We start from the raw sequence: 18647 nt of genomic DNA on the forward strand, positions 1-18647 counted from the left end.
ACTACAATTTTGAACATGTTTATGTGAGTCCTCAAGGAGAAAATAATTTGATTGGTGATACTAATGTTTCTCTCATTTCAAAAGACATGCTTGCAATTGAAACTATTAGTCCTAATGAGCTCAAAAGTGATAGTTTATCATTTAGGGCTAGTGATGATTATAACAAAGATTACAAATTTGATGTTTTTCCTTTTGAACCTTGTTGCAATGATGAGAATTTGAACCAAGATTGCCCAACTACTTTTTTTGGTACAAAGATGAGTTTTTAGACTTCAAAACTATATGGGTTGGGTTGTTGCTACTATATGTAATGAAAAATCTACTAGAAAGAAACCCATGCACTTATTGTCCAAGGTTTTTGTGTATAAGTTTTGGTACTTTACTTTTTTTTTTAATATTAGTTTTCTTTGTATTTGGATAGCCTTATTTTTTTAGGTTTTGCATCTTTTGCTTGTTTTGATTTTAGTTTTGAGTCAGGGAGTTTGTGTGTTTTGTCAGGGTTATTCTTGTGAAAGTGGTCCATCTCAACTGGTCTTCGATAGAATGTAAAGGTATTTTTTAGTCAAAGTACCTTAAAGGATTTTTCTTGCAAGAAACTACACACAAAGATCACAAATGGAGATGTTTATCGTTGATAATATAAGGTGGATCATTCTCTTCACAATATACACTTAAGCATGATGCAAGGATTGTTGATTGCTTGAGTAAGTGGTGGGAATTGGTTGTAGCTAGCTGGCACGAGTGACTTCGGTTCTCAAAATCTTCTCTGTCTCATTCTTGACCTGCAATTGTTTATAACTAAAAAGAGGAACACAAAACCATAAAGTCAACCAAAAATATCAAAGTTCAAATACCTTGGTAACACAATCTAGTCATTGCCTTGGTTTCAAAAAGAGAAAAGCATGAAGAAAATAAAATAGAAAAATGAAAAGAAAATACTAAGGTAGCACAACTTTATCATTGTCTTAGCCCATCAAAAATAAGAAAAATAAAAATGAAGAATTGGAGTGTGATTCCATATCCAAGTCAATAAATGCATAAAAAAAAGAATGATGTTGACTAATAAAGAACCCTCTAAATGGATTCTCATATATTGTCAAGAGGACAAAATTTGGTGATTCTAGCAATCTCTAATGTAGCTGCAAAGTTCATCTAGTAGCAGAGCAAGGTTAGATTGAGGTCATTGAAGTTTATGTTAGCTGGTAAAGATCAATTTTTGCTACTGCTTTCTTAGGACGTCAACATCCAAGTTTCGAAAGAAGGAATACAAACGCACACACTGGATGTGAAAGTTGAAGTTACAAATCTTACACTTAATGATTTGATATTTTCATGAAGGGATGATTGTATTTGGTTTATTACTGGACAAAGTTTAGAGGGTGTTGCCAATAAAGAAATGTCATCGTCATTTCTTCCTTTTGTCAGGGCTATTTGTTGTGATTTCACAACACATGCCCCATTTCAAGCACTTATAGAAATGGGGGCCCCCTCTTTTTTTTTGCTCTTTCTTCTAATTTTCTTTTTTAGGATGTCTTCGCTTTTCTAATTTGTTACATTGCGTACACTTCTAAATGTTCCTGATAGTTATCACTAGTGTCAAGTAACGTTGGTCAACTCTAGTCAATTCTTCGTGTTTTTGAAATTATCATTTTCTCATTGCTTCATCATTTCTCTAAGTCATTTTTTTGTGGACTTACGAAGATGTCAGAGTTATAAAGCTTTGACACTTTGACAAGTTTGACCTTCCTTATTGTTTTCTTCTATTTTATTTTTAAGTTCCCATCAAAGTTGTGGATGTCCACACCTCCAATGACCCTAATGGATGTCCTCCCTGCATTTTTGTTAAGTCATAAAAAACTTTGGAATTGCAAAGTTGTGGAACTTCACCATCTCTGACCACTTTGACATTTTGATCTTTTTTGATGTTTTTAGTTGTGAACTTTGGAGTTGCGAAATCATAAAGATCCACCATCTACACCAACTCCACTATTTATTTTCACATTCCAACTTCAGAGTTGCAAAGGTATAGAGTTTTGGAGTTGGAGAGGTCTACCAACTCCACCATTTATTTTTAAGCTCCAACTTTAAACTTACAGAGTTGCAGAGTTGTTAATTTGTGGAGTTGTGAAGTTGCACAAGTCACTATCACTACCAACTCCACCATTGTGAGTTGTGAAGTCACGAAGTTGTTAAGGTCCACTATCTCCACCATTGCAAGTTGTGAAGCTATGAGGTTGCAAAGTTGTCGAGATGCAAAGTTGTTGAGTTGCAGAGTTGCAGAGGTCCACCTACTCCACAACTCCAAAATACTCCACATGTAGAGAAATTTTGAGGCCTAAACTACGAACACGAAGTCATATTATGACTATTCCAGTCGACAACATGTTTACATGTTTTCCAATGCCTATTCTTATTTTAGAGAGTTTTCTTACATGTTTTTGGAGGAAACAAGGTACATTGGTGTTAAAAATGAGTTGTTTATGGAGAGATAAGATTTTTATATAAAAAGCAACTATATTTTGAGAAGTGGAGCTCAAGAAACACTTCAAAGAGTAGTTTTAGCTAGAGTTTCTTCTTCTTCTTCTTCTCTTTTTCTCTAGCTTTTTACTCATTTAATAGCCACATGCACATACTAAATATATAAAAATAAGTGTAGGCCACGTTAGCATCTTGTTAGGGCTTAGTTTTGCATATAACTAGATTAAGATGCATTGTTTTCCATATTTTCTACATGAGAGAAATCCTACCTCCAAAAATTACAATTTTAAGGATGAATCTCTATAAAAAAATGATTGTACATTGTAACAGGAGCTGACATTTTGTGCAATAAAAGGTATACAATTGGTGTTCTTATTCTATTTGTGGTATTTCCTACTTGAATATTGCATCTTCATGAATTTTATATTTATGAATGATGAAAGAGCTTATTGTTTATTGCATGTAATGCTTGACGAGCTTAGTTTATTGGAGTTTCTCATAATCGTTGCAAATTCTTTTGTTTTGACATATTAGAAAGGGAATTTTCATTAGTGTGTTCATAAATAATTGTATCCTGCACGTGTACATCAGTGTTGCTGCACAATTTGATGAATTACAAAATATCATATGACCTTTGAAAAGTTCCTTCAAGAATTGCATTTGCAAAGTCACGGTTGTGTTGCTCTTGGCTACATGGGTTCTCTTATAATTCTCTCGAAGATTTAATTCCAAAAGCATCGCAATATTGGCCTATGTCCGTTTAGGTTTCAATTTTTAAAATTGTTTTACTCTCTCTTTATTCTAATCTCTTTACGTTTTGTTTTACAAATATGGTTAATTATGAAATTCATAATAGTTGCATACTAAAATCTATAAAAAATAGAAAATACAAAATACAAAAATATTTGAAATTGTTGTCTTTACCACAATTTTATAAGTTTCACAATTTTGAAGTTTTCAAACTAGCAAAGGCCTCCTTGTGAACAATCACATTTATCTCCTATTGAGCTAAAGGAATCTTGGAGTCTATTTCATCATCTTTTCAAGAGAGAAATCTATCTAAGATTTCTTTCATTGTCATTGCATAGAAACAATGCACAACAAATAGTTTAGTTCATAGAAAGGTAATTGTCCTCTAGTGGAAATGAGTTTGGAATAGATTCTCTTGGCCCAAGTGCAACTTTTCCCTTTGGTTGGTAGTTCAAAATAGATGTCTAAACTAGGATAATCTTTGGAAAAGGGTATTCCAAGGACCCTCTAAATCTTTTTTGTGCAACATTAATGAAGGGAGACTTCTCTTCTTTTCTTCCATTATCCCTTTTCTAAAGAGATTTGGCATTATTGGTGGGACAACAAATATTTTGGTTCATGGAAAGGTAATTGTCCTCTAGTGGAAACAAGTTTGGAATATATTATCTTGGCCCAAGAGCAACTTATTCCTATGGTTGGTAGTTCAAAAGAGATGTCTAACCTAGGATAATCTTTGGAAAAGGGTATTTCAAGGACCGTCTAGATTTTTTTAGTGCAACAACAATGAACAGAGACTTCTTATATTTTTCTTTCATTCTACCTTTTCTAGAGAGATTTGGCATTACTGGTGGGGAGCTTGGATACATGCATGTGTTCATGCTAGTACCTTGATGAAGTTTTTGAATAGTCTTGATAGACCTTCTACTAAAACCTCATTTTCTCCAAATAGCTTAAGACATTGGATCCTCTTTTATTATTTGAAAATTGTGGTTAGAAAGAAATCTCAAAAAATTTCATGATTAGAAGATGTTGGTAGCAGGTATGGTAGAGAATTATTATCATGTTGCGAGAAACTTTATTAGCAAAGTGTGATCTCAATGAAGAAGTGGATCTAGGTGATATTCTTATTATTCAATATCTAAGCATTTTGGGGGATGTTAATAATGGTCCTCTTTGAGGAGTTGACTAGTTAGTTGCCAACATGCAAAGAAGGCAACTCAGAGAATTGGTAAGTGGTCTCCTCCCCCTTGGGTTCCTTACATTAATACAGATCTCTCATGGAAATCTAATGTATGCATGAATTTGAGGTATTCGCAGGGACAAACTAGGATATGTGAGATTATCTTTTTCGTTTACAAGGGGCATTACACAAATAACCTTATCAAAGCTTTTGATTGTTCTTTGTGCTCTTGTGAGTGTTTGCACTCTTGTTTAGCACAATGTTATCTATGAGTCTAATTTTTAGGTTGTGAAACAAAATTTAGAGGATGTTGAGTGACATTTGGTTGTGGTGGGCAGACAAATTCTGGGTTTGATGAATTCTTTGGACTCAATTTCATTCTGCTATATTTCTAGGGAGTGGAATAAAGTATCACATTGTTTGGCTAAAATGGTTGCTTAGAAGATGATTGGCTAGAATGTTAGGAGTAAAGGTGATTTTCCTTAGGATTGTGTTCAAACTCTTGATAAGATTGTTAAGGATGATAAGATAGAATGTTTGTGGTCTCTTGGATCACATGTTGCATATTTCATTTTGTAAGTCCCTCCTCTTTTTGATTCAATAACTTTTTACCCTTTTTTAACAAAAAGAAAAATAATAATGATTTGATTAGATGGTAGAAATTTTGAGTGATTCATCTAATAAATTTATATTTTATTAAAATAAATAAAATAACCGATCTATTAACTAGTCAAATAATCATGTTAAATTAATTAAATTCGTTAAAATAATATTGTTTAAATTAATTATAAAACGAGCTCAACAAATTAAAAGAAAAAATAAAGATATTTCTTTTTTAAATAGTAACATTTTCTCCTTTTCAATCCAATTATCAAGAATTGTTTTCAAAACAAATATTTAACCATACAAAAATTAGTAAATAATGCACCTTTTTCCCCTTTAAATTATAGATTAAGAATGACATGTTTTTTTAAGATGCTAGGAAAACTTAGAATAATTATGAAAATTTTAATGTTTCCTTTTAGATAAAAAGGAAAAATAAGATTAGATATAAAGTGTAATTTTATTGGAAGAAGGTTTGAATATAATAATTTGTAGAAATGTTTTCTATTGCAAATTTTGAATTTGGTAACTTATAGCACATTTGATATTGAATAAATAGAATATTTTCTATTAGTATTTTTTTATACAAGAAATACTTTTGAATTAATTAAATAAAATTTGATCAGACAAATTAAATAATGCACTAAAGTAGAATATATATTCATGTCTGCTAATAGTCTCACTCCTCTTATCCCATGCCAAATTTTATGATAACATCCAAACAAAGACATGAAGAATTTATACAATACAAAAAGGGTTATAGAAAGTATGGGAAAGTTGTGGAGGTTATGTTGTGGCATGTAAAATTGATGTAGTCTTATAAGGTTTAATAGTGATCACAAAATTTCCAATTCATTGGTTAAATATTCCAATAAATCTAAACCCCCTAACCTAAAAAATGGGGGTGATACAATTATGCCTTGGGAGGGCACGAAAGAATGCAATTTGTAAGTATAAAATGAGTTAAATAGAAGTTAGGACAAAGGAGAATTTATAACTTAAAGAAATTCATACATTGCTCAGATTATTAAGACAAAAAAATATATATACTAGGGAAATGGTGAGGATTACCATGGTAAATTTCATTATATCTTGACTTTCAACAACTTATCATGGTGAATTCATTATCGTGGGAAAAGCACTAGGGTTTTCTATGTGCATTATGAAAGGTTAAGGAAATAAAATAATCAAATAAAAAGGGAAGCATTTGAGACATGACATCCTACATTGAAGAAATAAATAGACTTAACATTTATCAGAATTTATGCCATGTTGCACAAGATTTGTAGTTATCTTCGAATTTAAGATTTAGGCTCACCCAAATTTGAGCACTTATAAAATCAATTCAACAAGATGTTATACCCAATTTCCTTGTTATATCATAGTGGATAATGTGCATTGTATCTTTTGGTCTACAATGAATGGTAGGATGATCTTTTTAACTATTTTCATCTTCAAATTATTGTAACCCTACAACATATATTTGTGTGAGGCGCTTTAACAATTTTTTTATAGTATGAACTCAAACCTTGTGAAAAGTGAAAATAATTCAAGGCTATAACCTCCTTGTATTGTGATATGGAAACAACTAGTTACTGTCAAAAGGGTAGTTCTTTCCTTGGTAATGGTTATTTTATGACAAGTAATCAACAACCTTACTGTAAGGTTGGGTAGGCAAGTTTCCTATGTTCAAGCATGAGCAAAAGTTGTTATTGCTAAGAAATCAAGTTGTTTGTCTCATTAGTAGTTAAACCTATAATGGCACCAGACACCTTGTTATAAGCAAAATCTTCTTCATAGTATCAATGGGAGCAACTCAACAAAGGAGAGATGTTAAGTTTCTTTCTCTTTGGATTTGATAGTTCACCTTTCACCCTTTAGTATTATGTTATTTAAATGGTGGAGAAATAATATTTTTTTTTGGGTTTCTAACTGCAATTTTCTACAGAAGTTGCATATTTATATAGAAGTCCTTGCAAAAGCCACATTTATTACTCCTCTTAATAGGCTCCACTGCAATTGCTTGCAACTAGTTAGCTAAAGCTTTTACAAGGTTTTATCTGGGCTAACCAAAAATAGTTCCATGACTTCTATAGGGCCAACACATTTATCATGTTGCCTACCTCAAGCAGACGAAAACATGATTTACACAAACAAATTCTTTATCTATATGCTAAGTGGGGTTTTAAGGCTATTGATGATTCTAAAGCGTAGAAGATTCTGATCAAATATTATATTCAAGGAGGTGTTATGTCAAGAAAGGTTAGTTAAAATGTAGGGATCTTTCATCACCGAAAGCATTTAGAATAATTTTGAGGCTATCATATCATTTCTCAAGTAGATGGGATATGGTTTTAGAATGAGTTATATTTTGATGATCAAAGTTTATATTGACATGCTATTAGTTAACATTAGAACAAAAATCAAACTTTTAAGCATTTCTTTGCCTTCTACTCTTAGGAATTCAAGACCCCATTATTGATGAAATGTTACACAATTTGGGATTCCAACCTTAATGCACTAAGTCCTTTTTACTCTAAGTCTTGCTAAGCTCAACTAACACAAGATGGATTCAATCTCCCCCCAACCCTACAAGTGACTTTTTAGGCTTTGAGAATTCGCAACCAAGGCTTGAGCTAGAAATTAGAAATCACCTATCATGCATTTTGCCCATATTATTCGGCTTTTCCTTTAGAGGAAAGGTTGGATCATTTTGAAAATGTTCAATTTAAACATCCATTTGGTCACATAAATGGAAGCATGATTTTTTATTTGATCCCATGGCCAATCACCTTGAATGTGAATCCATAGCATGTTTATAACCTTTATTCTCAATAATTTCTCTTTAAAAAAATTCTATGTTGGGGGGTAGATCATCTTGGCCTACTTATATAGCTAGACTATGGAATTGAGTAGCTATGGTTCTTTTTCAATTATGGTGTTCGGAAATAAATTTATTTTTCAACTAATGACTTTAGTGGCAACTTCTTTCTATTTGAAAAAGTGAAATTGCTTACTCTATTTACTATTAACTTTAGGTCTAAGTGAATGTTGCAATTGAGCTACAACACTTGTACAATTTTTTAAACCATTGGGGTAATGAATTTGCTACTTGCTGAGCTATTTTAATAAGGTTACTTTCATAGTTAGTTATTTACAATAGGTGGAAGACTTCAAATTCGTTGAATGCATATTTCAAGCAAGTGAATTACTTATGATTAATTATTATTATTTTTAATAGGTAATGGGCCGAAACCTAGATTATTTATTATTATGTTTTTGTTGAAATTAAATTATTATTGTGTTAAGATCAAGTATACTTGAACCCAACACCTCCCACATGAGAGATTCACAAGTTCCTGTTGTGATATAGGCTCTTGCCTACTTATGATTAATTCTTTATATAATACAAACATACAAAATATTCTTAAATCTATTAACATTTGGAATTGTCTATACCAACAAACTACTTTTTATTATAAGATTTATATAAACTTTTGGTACTTTTTATTCAATATAAATTTATATTTTTTGTTAATGGATCATCAAGATAATGCACACAATCTTATATCACAAGTTTATTTGACTTCTATCGTAGCCAAACAATTGAAGGAGGAGATATATGTCGAGTGCAGTTCCGCTTAAGCTCTCTTAAGGTAGAATTATAATTTCATGGCAATTTTCTAAGACATCATATAGATAAATCTTATTTTTCGTTAATATGATCAATATATAACTATTTCAAAAAGTGCAATAGAATTCATAACTCTAACCTTGACCAATGCTCAACCTCTTACAATCTACATTTAATGTCTACTAAAAAAAGGCTACGAGACCACTAGAATGTACCAGCTCCATAAATATATTATAACTTAGAAAATACACTAAGAAATGAGTGTGTTCTAGTGGTCCCATAGTTGTTGCATATTAGAGCACATCTTATGAATTTTTAGCTGCTTTTATGTGTGATTTTCAAAAGAGATCATGATGTGGGAAAACAAGTGAACAATATACCATAACTATTAATGACGTAAACATAATAAAATAAATAGATTACATGAGATAATTTTGTTTCGGATCACTACATGTCGAGAAGTCTCTATTCTCACTAGAAGACCATTAATTCTAACAAATTAAATTACTAGCACTTGCGCCTTTGAGGGGTGCAAGCATTAAGTTGATAGTAAAATATATCCATATTACATGCTCATAGACACTCATTTCTCCCTCCCAAATGTAACCAATAAATGCATTAAATCTTAATTATGCACATATCAATGTAACATAGTAAAATTGAAGGCAATTGTGTATGATAAATCATAATTATGTACAAATCAATAGAACATAGTACAATTTAAGCTAATTGTGTGTGATAAATCATATTCATGATACTTGAAAGATCAATGAGCTATATAAATGCATGGTTTTTAAAGACTTAAGTATTAATGTGATTTGAACAATATAGACAATACAAACACTATATTAGAAAATATATTTTCATTATAAATTTGATGAGATATCAATAAAGTTATTAGTTGTAACATTAAAAATAAAGATATATACTTCAAAAAGACAACGATTTCCACATTCCAATGAATATTAAATATATATGTTTTTAATTATTAATAAATAATTTTATTTAAAAGTCGGGAATAAAATAAAATACAATCAAGTGACAAATTTTAAAAGAGAAAGATCTAAATTAAAAACTTTGAAGAATCCTAATTAAAAGATAAATAATTGATAACCATTTTTCTTACAATATAACAAATTCTTTGAAATTCTTTAAAGTTTTATAAAAAATAAATTAAATAAGGAAAAAATATTATGAGAAGGAAAAAGGGTTATATTCATAAGCTTAGAAAAAGCTTATTTAGCCTGAAACCTGTACATTATATTAGAAAATATAAAAATCAAACTCAATAAGATCAGTATATATTTTAATTTAGTATCAAATAAAAATAAGAAAAATGTAAGTTTGATGTTATTTTCTGACTAGAAAACAAGTACACTTCATTGGAAAAAAAGAAGAAGGATAGAACACACTCAAGAGCCCTTGAAATTAAGACAATAGAGGTTACATTATAAACAAAACAAAAATAAATAAATAAATAAATATTAATTGTTACTAAAAGATGAATTGAATTCTAACTATTTTCTAAATTTGAAAGTAAGGTTCTATATGTATAAAAATTATATATAAACATAAGCATAAACTTTTCATATACAAAAACTAAAGTTGTAGAAAAGTCTAAAAACTATAAACCTGCATATCATGACCAATGCACTTGTCTAATGAAAAAAATCTGAAACTAGTTCACTTACTATATCATAATTTTTTATTTTCATTTTATATTGATCAATCCCAAAACCAAATAATTCAATCCTCTTTATCTATCACCTTTGAATAAGTACCAAGTACACAGTTGTAGCTTTCAAGTCCAGCTCCTTTGTGGACCCATTAATTTTTTTTCTCTTACTCTTTTCATCACCTAATCTTAATTAATCCAATTTGAAGGGCAATGAAAATTTTCCTCCAGCATCTTTATACTCCATATTTAGAGACAACTCAAACAATGGAAAAGAGAAAAGCAAACCAAAACTAAAAACGAAGCGCATGGTGTCCCCTTCCATTCTTTTTTCCGTTTTTCTTCAGAGGCATGTATCCCATCGCTTTAATTGACTTCTTTTATTTCGTCTGCAACAATCATACCAACTTCTCCCCTTTAATTCATCTAAAGAATAGAAAAATGATAGAAAACTATGCAGGTACAGTTGCCATGCACCAACTTAAAAATTTGTCTTGTTTTACAGTATAATAAAAATGAAAGAAGAGTAGAATGCGTGTTGAATATTAAACTTATTGCACATATTTTCATGTCATTTCGAGCTAGATAGTTCTGTAAAGTGTAATCTGTGAGCTCTCTATAATTGAAGTTTATAGCTCTCTATGAGCTCTTTTATTTTATGATTTTCCATTTAACTGTAACCAAGTAGCCTAACGGAAAAGCTCGTTTACCCCCAAATTCATTTTTAGGCATTCAGTCTCATCACGCTGCGCTTTATGGACACTGAATTCTTTGTACCTCTATATGGTAAATTTTGAGTAATGGACATGAGTATCTCTTGATGTAGATTAGGTTATATAATGTACCTGGTATCGCATATTCATAGACCTTTCAAGTGTTGGAGAAGATGATACACCAACTTGTGCATCGCAGAAGACTGAGAGTTCGACAACTTTCTTAAACAAGCTCCTTTTCTTTTGACAGAAACTAACCTGCTCATAAGTCAACTCATACTTAATGACTCGATCTCACGCATTTACGATTGCGTGCATAAGATAGAAATCAAGATGCATTGCACGTTGAATATGTAAAGGACTACCATACAAGGCGGATGAGTGCGAAACCAGTGTTGCCTACAATAAAGTGGCCAGCCTACACAAGCATCCACCTGCAGCTAGCGCTCCACGTAAGAGACCACATAACTCTTCCCACTTTTGAATTTCCCGGTGCCGCTTTCTGATTGTACGGCGTAAGACTGTCCAGAAAATCCGAACAATCCGATTGACGTTCTTCAAGGGCATCTTCCAGGCATCAATGAGTATCATTCCACAATTAGATCTCCTAAGTTAGGCATCTTTTATTGTGACAGTTGCTTATCCCCATGGCCGGCAATGAGTGTCTCGAGGATTTCGAGCAAGCAAATTATGAAATTTTCTGTAGCACTTTTGGTGAAAAATGCGATAATGAATTTTTGAATATACATACCAACCACACGTTTATACATACCAACCACATGTAAGTACCATTACCATTACCCATTTCTTATTTTCCGAGCCAATTTTTACCGTTCCATTTTTTCCAGCATCGTTTTTGGTTTAGTGGCGTAAGACAGCCAGGAAATCCAAACATTCAGGCCAATGATTCTCAAGAAGTGAAGCCTATTAGCTTAATTATATTAAACCCATTGAACATTGAGACATCAAATGCAAGGAAAAACAATGCCAACTGGCTTTAAAGATCAAATTAAATATGACTGTAAAGCTATTTGGAATATGTTTGGTTTCTCTTCTGTGATTGTCTAAGATACTGAGGTGCACCCATCCATTGAAACTGACAGTCCTGTAAATTCTAAGATATACATTTGAAATCCTGAATAAACTTTACATTGTTTATTTACAAATGAATTATAGGATAAAGGGCCTCAGAGTATCATCTTTTTGTTATAAGATAAAGGCCTTAAAAGTATCATTTGACCAAAAAAAATAAAAATAAAGAGTAATTCAACAATCTTATATATGAAATTTAGTTTTGTAGTGGATGAACCAGACCTTCCTCCATCACCTGCTACCGCACGTTGCCAGTGTGTCGGTCCCTCACTAGATTCACCACATGGTTTAAGAGCATTGTGCGTCTTCTATAAGTCTAGTGGTTGTATCAAGCATTGACAAGTCAATCTTTTTGTACAATGACAACCCTAGCACTTAACAAGTGGTATCAGAGCTTGGTTACAAGCTGGAATCCTTGCAAGCTGTAGCGAATAACACTAGAAGGGGGATTGTTGGCAGTAGGTCAGTATACCACTAGACTCATGACATGGTTTAACAGCCTCTAGTGCCTTCTATAAATCTAGTGGTTATATTGAGCATTGACAGGTCAATCTTTTGGTACACTGATAACCCTAGCAATTAGCACTGCATTGGTTCCATAAGAGTGCTTTGTCTCTAGACTATGCCCATGTTTTCATTTGATTTCTGTTACTGGACATTGCCCATACATTTATTCAGTTATTGTGCTCCAAGCTAGGGCTATTGACTCTAGGAAAATGAATTTAATTCTTCTTATAGCATTTTTTAATTCTTATATGCTGATATTTTTAAGTTAATTTAATTGATTAGACTATTTCATCAAAAAAATTAAATGTTTTTCATTGATATTTAAAATAAAAATAAGAACTTAGATAAAATCACATAAACCGTTCAGCTTCATTTTGTTTTAATGCTGTTTGTTTGCCGTTTAATATACGTACTATAATATTCAGCTAAAAATGTCTTATGTATCAGGAATCATAAAACATAAAGCTCTCTGTAAGGAAACAAGCAATGACGAGGTAAACAACCTAAGGAGGCCCATGATACCGATTTTTCATTTTCCCAATAAACTTATTTCCTTCCCTTCCCCTCTTCCTTCCGAATAAAACATTCCTCTTCTGTAAGGAGAAAAATTCCACCACTTCAACTTCTTACTAATTTCAAGAAAATAAAAGGTGAAGTCTGCGGATAAAGATAATAGAATTCGAGTCACACATTAATATCATGTATTTGGGTACCACTGAAATGTTTTAGCTGCAAGCCAAAACCAATTAGCTTAGGAGAGACCCCTAGGGAAACTCACAAGGAGATTTATTTCCAAGGACACACTGTGGTCAATCAAGGAGATGTAGAAAATGTTAAACTGTTGTAATCTTAGATTTATCTGTCACAATAAAGAACTCTTCAGCTTATTCCCTTCTTTCAATTCTTTGGGAAGATTGTAGAGCAGGGATCTAACACTTCGATTTGAAATTTATTTTGTACAAATTTTAATGGTCTCATTAATTTCTAGTATTGGATCAAAATATGTCTATTAATAAAATTAACTGCTGGTAAAATATAAGGTGCTACATTGGTTTCAGTACTGACAACAATTACCAGCTTTTTTACACTGAGCAAACATGAAGAAGGTTTGTGTCCTTTTATAAATGGACAGGTGATCCCATGGAGAATTAGCATTGTTCAGACATTAAGTTCATGGCATTTCAGGGATGGGAATAGGTATGTATATATATATAATTTTAAAAATATAAAGATGTCAATACATGATAATAGCAATATTATTATACAAATAAATTATGACATCAGTAGTATAACAGAATGATAAACTTTAATAAAATAGTATAAGGGCAGTCTAAACAATAATTAGATATTGCGATAGTGATAATAATAGTTGTCTAAATTTTTTATTCTGATTTCCACTCAGAAATCTCTTCATTGTACTCAAATATCTTATATGACAAGAAACCCCGGTGTCTAGTAAGCATTTGGAAGTGGAAACCATCCCCCTATGTCCAGGACGGTTCCTAGGTTAGTTAGAGAAACCTCTTTTTTCAGATGAAAACTTGTGCAGGTGTTGCAGGGGACACAGGAGGTTTCAGAGACCACTGTTATGCAAATTTTGAACTACTAGAATAATTTTGAAAAACCACTGGGAAAAGTTAGGAGTACCCTTTCCATGGGGCCGCTGTCATATAGTTATTGATATAATAACACAAAACTCAAACTTTACCTACTGAAGAACATGTCTGTATAGCTTCAATAATGCAAAGTAATCTTACCAAGCTTATTGCTGGATGGTAGCAAAAGATTACACATCACCAAAATAAAGTTTTTGATGGGTTCATCTCTCAGGGAGTTTACCATGCCAATCAAGCATTTGCCTCATATGGAAAAGTTCTTGAGAGTTCATGAGTCTTACTGATCAAACACCATGCCACACTGTTAAGGATGCGCAATTATAAATCTCAACAAGGTTATTATTACCTATCTTAGGGCAAAATTCATTGTGAACTGCTGAGGCCAATGCTCAAATTCTACCTCACAACTGTAAAGCTAGTTAAGTTATGGAAAAATGGCAGTTTGAAACATGTCATTGTGAGCTGAGAAGGCTTAATGCTCAAACATAATCCCACATATGGTAGAATGTTCAAGTTCAAAGCTCAACTGGAGGGTTTTCCCAAAAATTTGTGAACTGCTGAGACACAATAAGCAATTGCTAACATACAATCTTACATTCCAAAATCAGAGTAGAATTTGACTTTACTAGTAATTGCACTAGAAACCCTTAAAGCTTTGCCAGTCCAGAGCAGGATTTGGGAAGAAAATATCTTTCTAAGATAGCTTATCAGTGCCTGGTGGTTTCTCCAATACCACATAAAACGGCGCTTCTCTTATGTATTCGTTACCAAGCTTCAATAGAATACATCCGCGTATCTATTGTTGAAAAAGCCCAATAATCTCATCTATTTGAACGAAAATTTCATTTCACAGTACCCAAAGGTATGATGTTTATTCGTTCTAGAACTTACCAAGAGGACTAGATCTGTTTTTTATTGTTGGGGTTCTAGGCCTCTCATATTTTGGGAATTTAAACGGTGCAAGAAAACTCTGCTTTTGCACTCAAAGCAAAATTTGATTACAAAAACAAGAGAACGTTATATATTACATAGAATAATGATTTTTGTGATTCAGGAAAGAAAAGCCTCCTATTTAAAAACAATTTACAAATTGTGTACATACAGTTCATTTCCCCACAGGTGCTTCTCGAGCTTACGGAGCTCTCAACTTGAATTTAGCCAAAGCACTGTTCCCCAGGTGTAGGACCAGGAATAAATCCATAGTCCAAATACTGCAGCCCAAAGACAACCGCAATGCCCACAAGGGTGAGATAAGAAAGGCCTTCAACTGCGCCCAACAATCCAAATGGCCCGCTGGGTAGTCCTGACCCTGTTTTTACTTTAGTATAAACGGACCATCCTATCAACCCAAATACAACCAAGAAACTTATGCCTTCGAGAGCACCGAGGGAGCCGCCTGGACCAGGGGGAAGCCCACACCCAGTTGTTTTCAAGGTGTAGAGAGACCATCCCACCACAGGATTTGCAATTAGACCTCCCACAATTGCTGCGTTTCCAATGAGTCCTAGGGTTTCTGCTTCATCCTTCACCTGCACTTTGGCTACCACCCTCATCAATCCATTTGACGGTTTCTTGAATGAAAATGTTGATTTGGGGATCACAGATCTGCTGAAAGGGCATAAGGAAGAGGGAGAGGGCGTTAACAGATACAACGCCATGGTAATTCAAGGATATGGGGTTTATTCTCCTCAGAGATCGGTGTGTGAGGGTTTTGTTGTTGTTTTGGTTTCGAGGTGCGTTCTCGTCCAATCATATTATCTGGTTCGATCCAATTTTTTCTTCAATAATTTCTCCAAAATGAATGATGCGAATAGCGCACACAAAAATAGGAGCTTTATTCATTCATTAGGTTAATAAAAAATAATTTACAATTCATTCATAATTAAAATCCATTCACTCATTCATTCTAATAGTTCTTTCATTATTTATTTCTAAGAACAAGGCTTTTTCTTTTTCTCAGTAATTAAGTTACAAATTAATAAAGAAAATAAACTAATTTAATAAAAGATTAGTGTTAACACATATAATAATTATGTGTGAATAGTTATTTTTTATTATATTATTATATTTTCTTTATTAATTTTATAACTTAATTATCAAAGCAATAAAAAAAAAATCTTGTAAGGTGCAAATATTATGTTATTTAGACATTGTCTTATTTCTCTAGGATTTGTTGTTTTCAAATCATAGGCATTGGTACAGTACAAGGCAGGTGTATGTCCAAAGGAGATGACCAAGCCCTCAACAAATACAACACAACATAATACAACATTATATGAAAATGCAATAAATAAGAGATCTTCATATGCATCATTGAATACTGATTGTAAGATAGTTCACATTACAAAATGACAAGCAACATTTCCAATTGTAAGGCCTTCCTAGTTAGGGCCAATTACATTCCAAATTACATATCAAACTCACTATTCTCAGCTTCTTTCCAGTATCTCCTTGATCACTACTAAATGATGATCCTTCGAGACTCAAGCACATTACATATATAGCCATCAATACACACAAGTGTTCATCGAATCAAACTATCAGATAGGAAACTGTAAACAAAAAATAACAACTATCTTTTTGGTGATGCAAGATTGCCAACAGTTCAAGGATGCTCCCACATCAAACACCCAAAGTGACAAAATGATGTTCCATAAGGACTTATGAATATCTGAAGGAATTCATAACATAAATCCCATGCTCATTCTTAATCCACAAATCGTCTTCATCAATCAATAGAGAAGTCTGTCCAAACTCATTGTTGCACCCAACTGTATCATCAGAAATCTTAGATCTTCCACAATTGCTACAACTACTAGGATCAAATGAAGCATACCTCATGCATGCCTTTATATGATTAGAAGATTTCTTTCTTTTATCTAATGTCTCCACTATTAGGGCTACCTTTACGCAAGTAATATTTGCAAAATAAATGTTAGAATTTAAACAATAATACATCTTACTATAGTATTCTACCCTCTATCCTAACCCAATCTTTAAAGATGTCTCCACATTGGGACCAATAACCCTTCTAAGGATCTCTAGGTCATGATTGATATATCATCAACTCGAGTACCAACCTCGATTACTTCTTTGTCTTTTATGGAGCACTCCCTCTAAGGTCTTTCCTAGAAGAGATATCCTCTATCTAAGGCCCTCATTATATATGATGTTACTTTCAATAGAATAATCTCGGCCTTAAATAACCATATTAAGATCACTCTCTTCCCTTGAAAGGGACTCTCTAGATCTTAAACAATTAACCATATTAAGATCACTCTCTTCCCTCAAAAGTGACTCTCTTGATCTAAAACTTTAACCATTAAGTTCATGTGTATAATTCTTTTGGTATTCCATATTTACATATATATGTATTTAAAGTTCCCCATGCAAAGATTATTATTTCATCAGATTATAAGTAGAAGAGTTCTTTATCCAGGGAATGAGCGGTATTATTCATTCATTTTCTTAAGGTCATGACTTTTATGATATTCATTAAGTTCTCATTGCAAAGATTATTATCTCTCCTTAATAATACCCCATTACAACCATGTGTTGCCTTTCCTTGATGTATCTAAGTGTTTGTTAGTCTCCATGAGGTATCTTCCTAAGAAGTAAATTAATAAAAATAAAATGAAAACATGTTTTTTTTATTCCCCATCAAATACCCATCTCGAAGCCCATTGAAAGGTATGACCTGGGACGTGTCCCTTCATCTAAATATGTCAGCACCATTTAGTAAAGGTTGCCTATTTGTTTGGAGTGGTTTACATGCACATTCCCTTGACAAGTGTTACTATTTCTAAACTACCAGTCCCTTAATAATATGGCGGATAATTATAATAGTTTGGGATCAACTTTAAATTAATTCCTTAAGGATATTAACTACCCCTAAAATGATTCCCTTGCCTTTATATTTTAAGTTTACTTAACATCGATTCATTTAAAATAGTAATTATTATTTAAAAAAAAATAGAAATTTGATAGATAAAAGGTATAAGTTGATGTTCAAATCTTTAATTAATCAATTACATGTTTCCTCTGACTAATTGGGGATTTCTTAATCCATTTACATAGTACATGTATAATTTAGGGGTCTTCGCCTATTTTCATTTTTAAGAGTTCCCATATTCCATTCTTGATTTGATAATGGCCTTTGTAACTTTGGTATATGTTTTGATTAAGTAAAAGCAAGTTTTAAAGGACCCGAAACCTATTTACAACTAGTATTTCAAGAAATAGATAGAGCATATAAAAGTCAACAGGAAACAAACCTCCAAAAAGAACAAAGATGAGGTCGAAGAGAGAACTGTTGACAGAGATAGCAAAAAAATAGCACAAAGACAACAAAAAGATAGCAAAAGAGATAGCAAAGAACCAACTAGGTAGCCTTGATCAG

The 18647-nt window shown here is 32.4% G+C and overlaps 1 protein-coding gene across 1 annotated transcript; it reads right to left on the bottom strand.

The window, feature by feature from the left end:
- Positions 1–10338: 10338 nt before the first annotated feature.
- LOC149563340 (uncharacterized) lies at positions 10339–16056 on the bottom strand. Its single transcript, XM_089826687.1, has 2 exons — positions 15351–16056; positions 10339–10709 (listed from the first exon to the last, which is right to left on the bottom strand). Exon 1 carries the CDS (start codon positions 15904–15906, stop codon positions 15403–15405), a length of 504 nt encoding a protein of 167 aa, XP_089682813.1. The 5' UTR covers positions 15907–16056; the 3' UTR covers positions 10339–10709; positions 15351–15402.
- Positions 16057–18647: the final 2591 nt, after the last annotated feature.

Source organism: Cupressus sempervirens, chromosome 4 (assembly GCF_028749045.1).
Source record: "Cupressus sempervirens isolate cs-2001-9-10 chromosome 4, ASM2874904v1, whole genome shotgun sequence".
Lineage (NCBI taxonomy): Eukaryota > Viridiplantae > Streptophyta > Pinopsida > Cupressales > Cupressaceae > Cupressus > Cupressus sempervirens.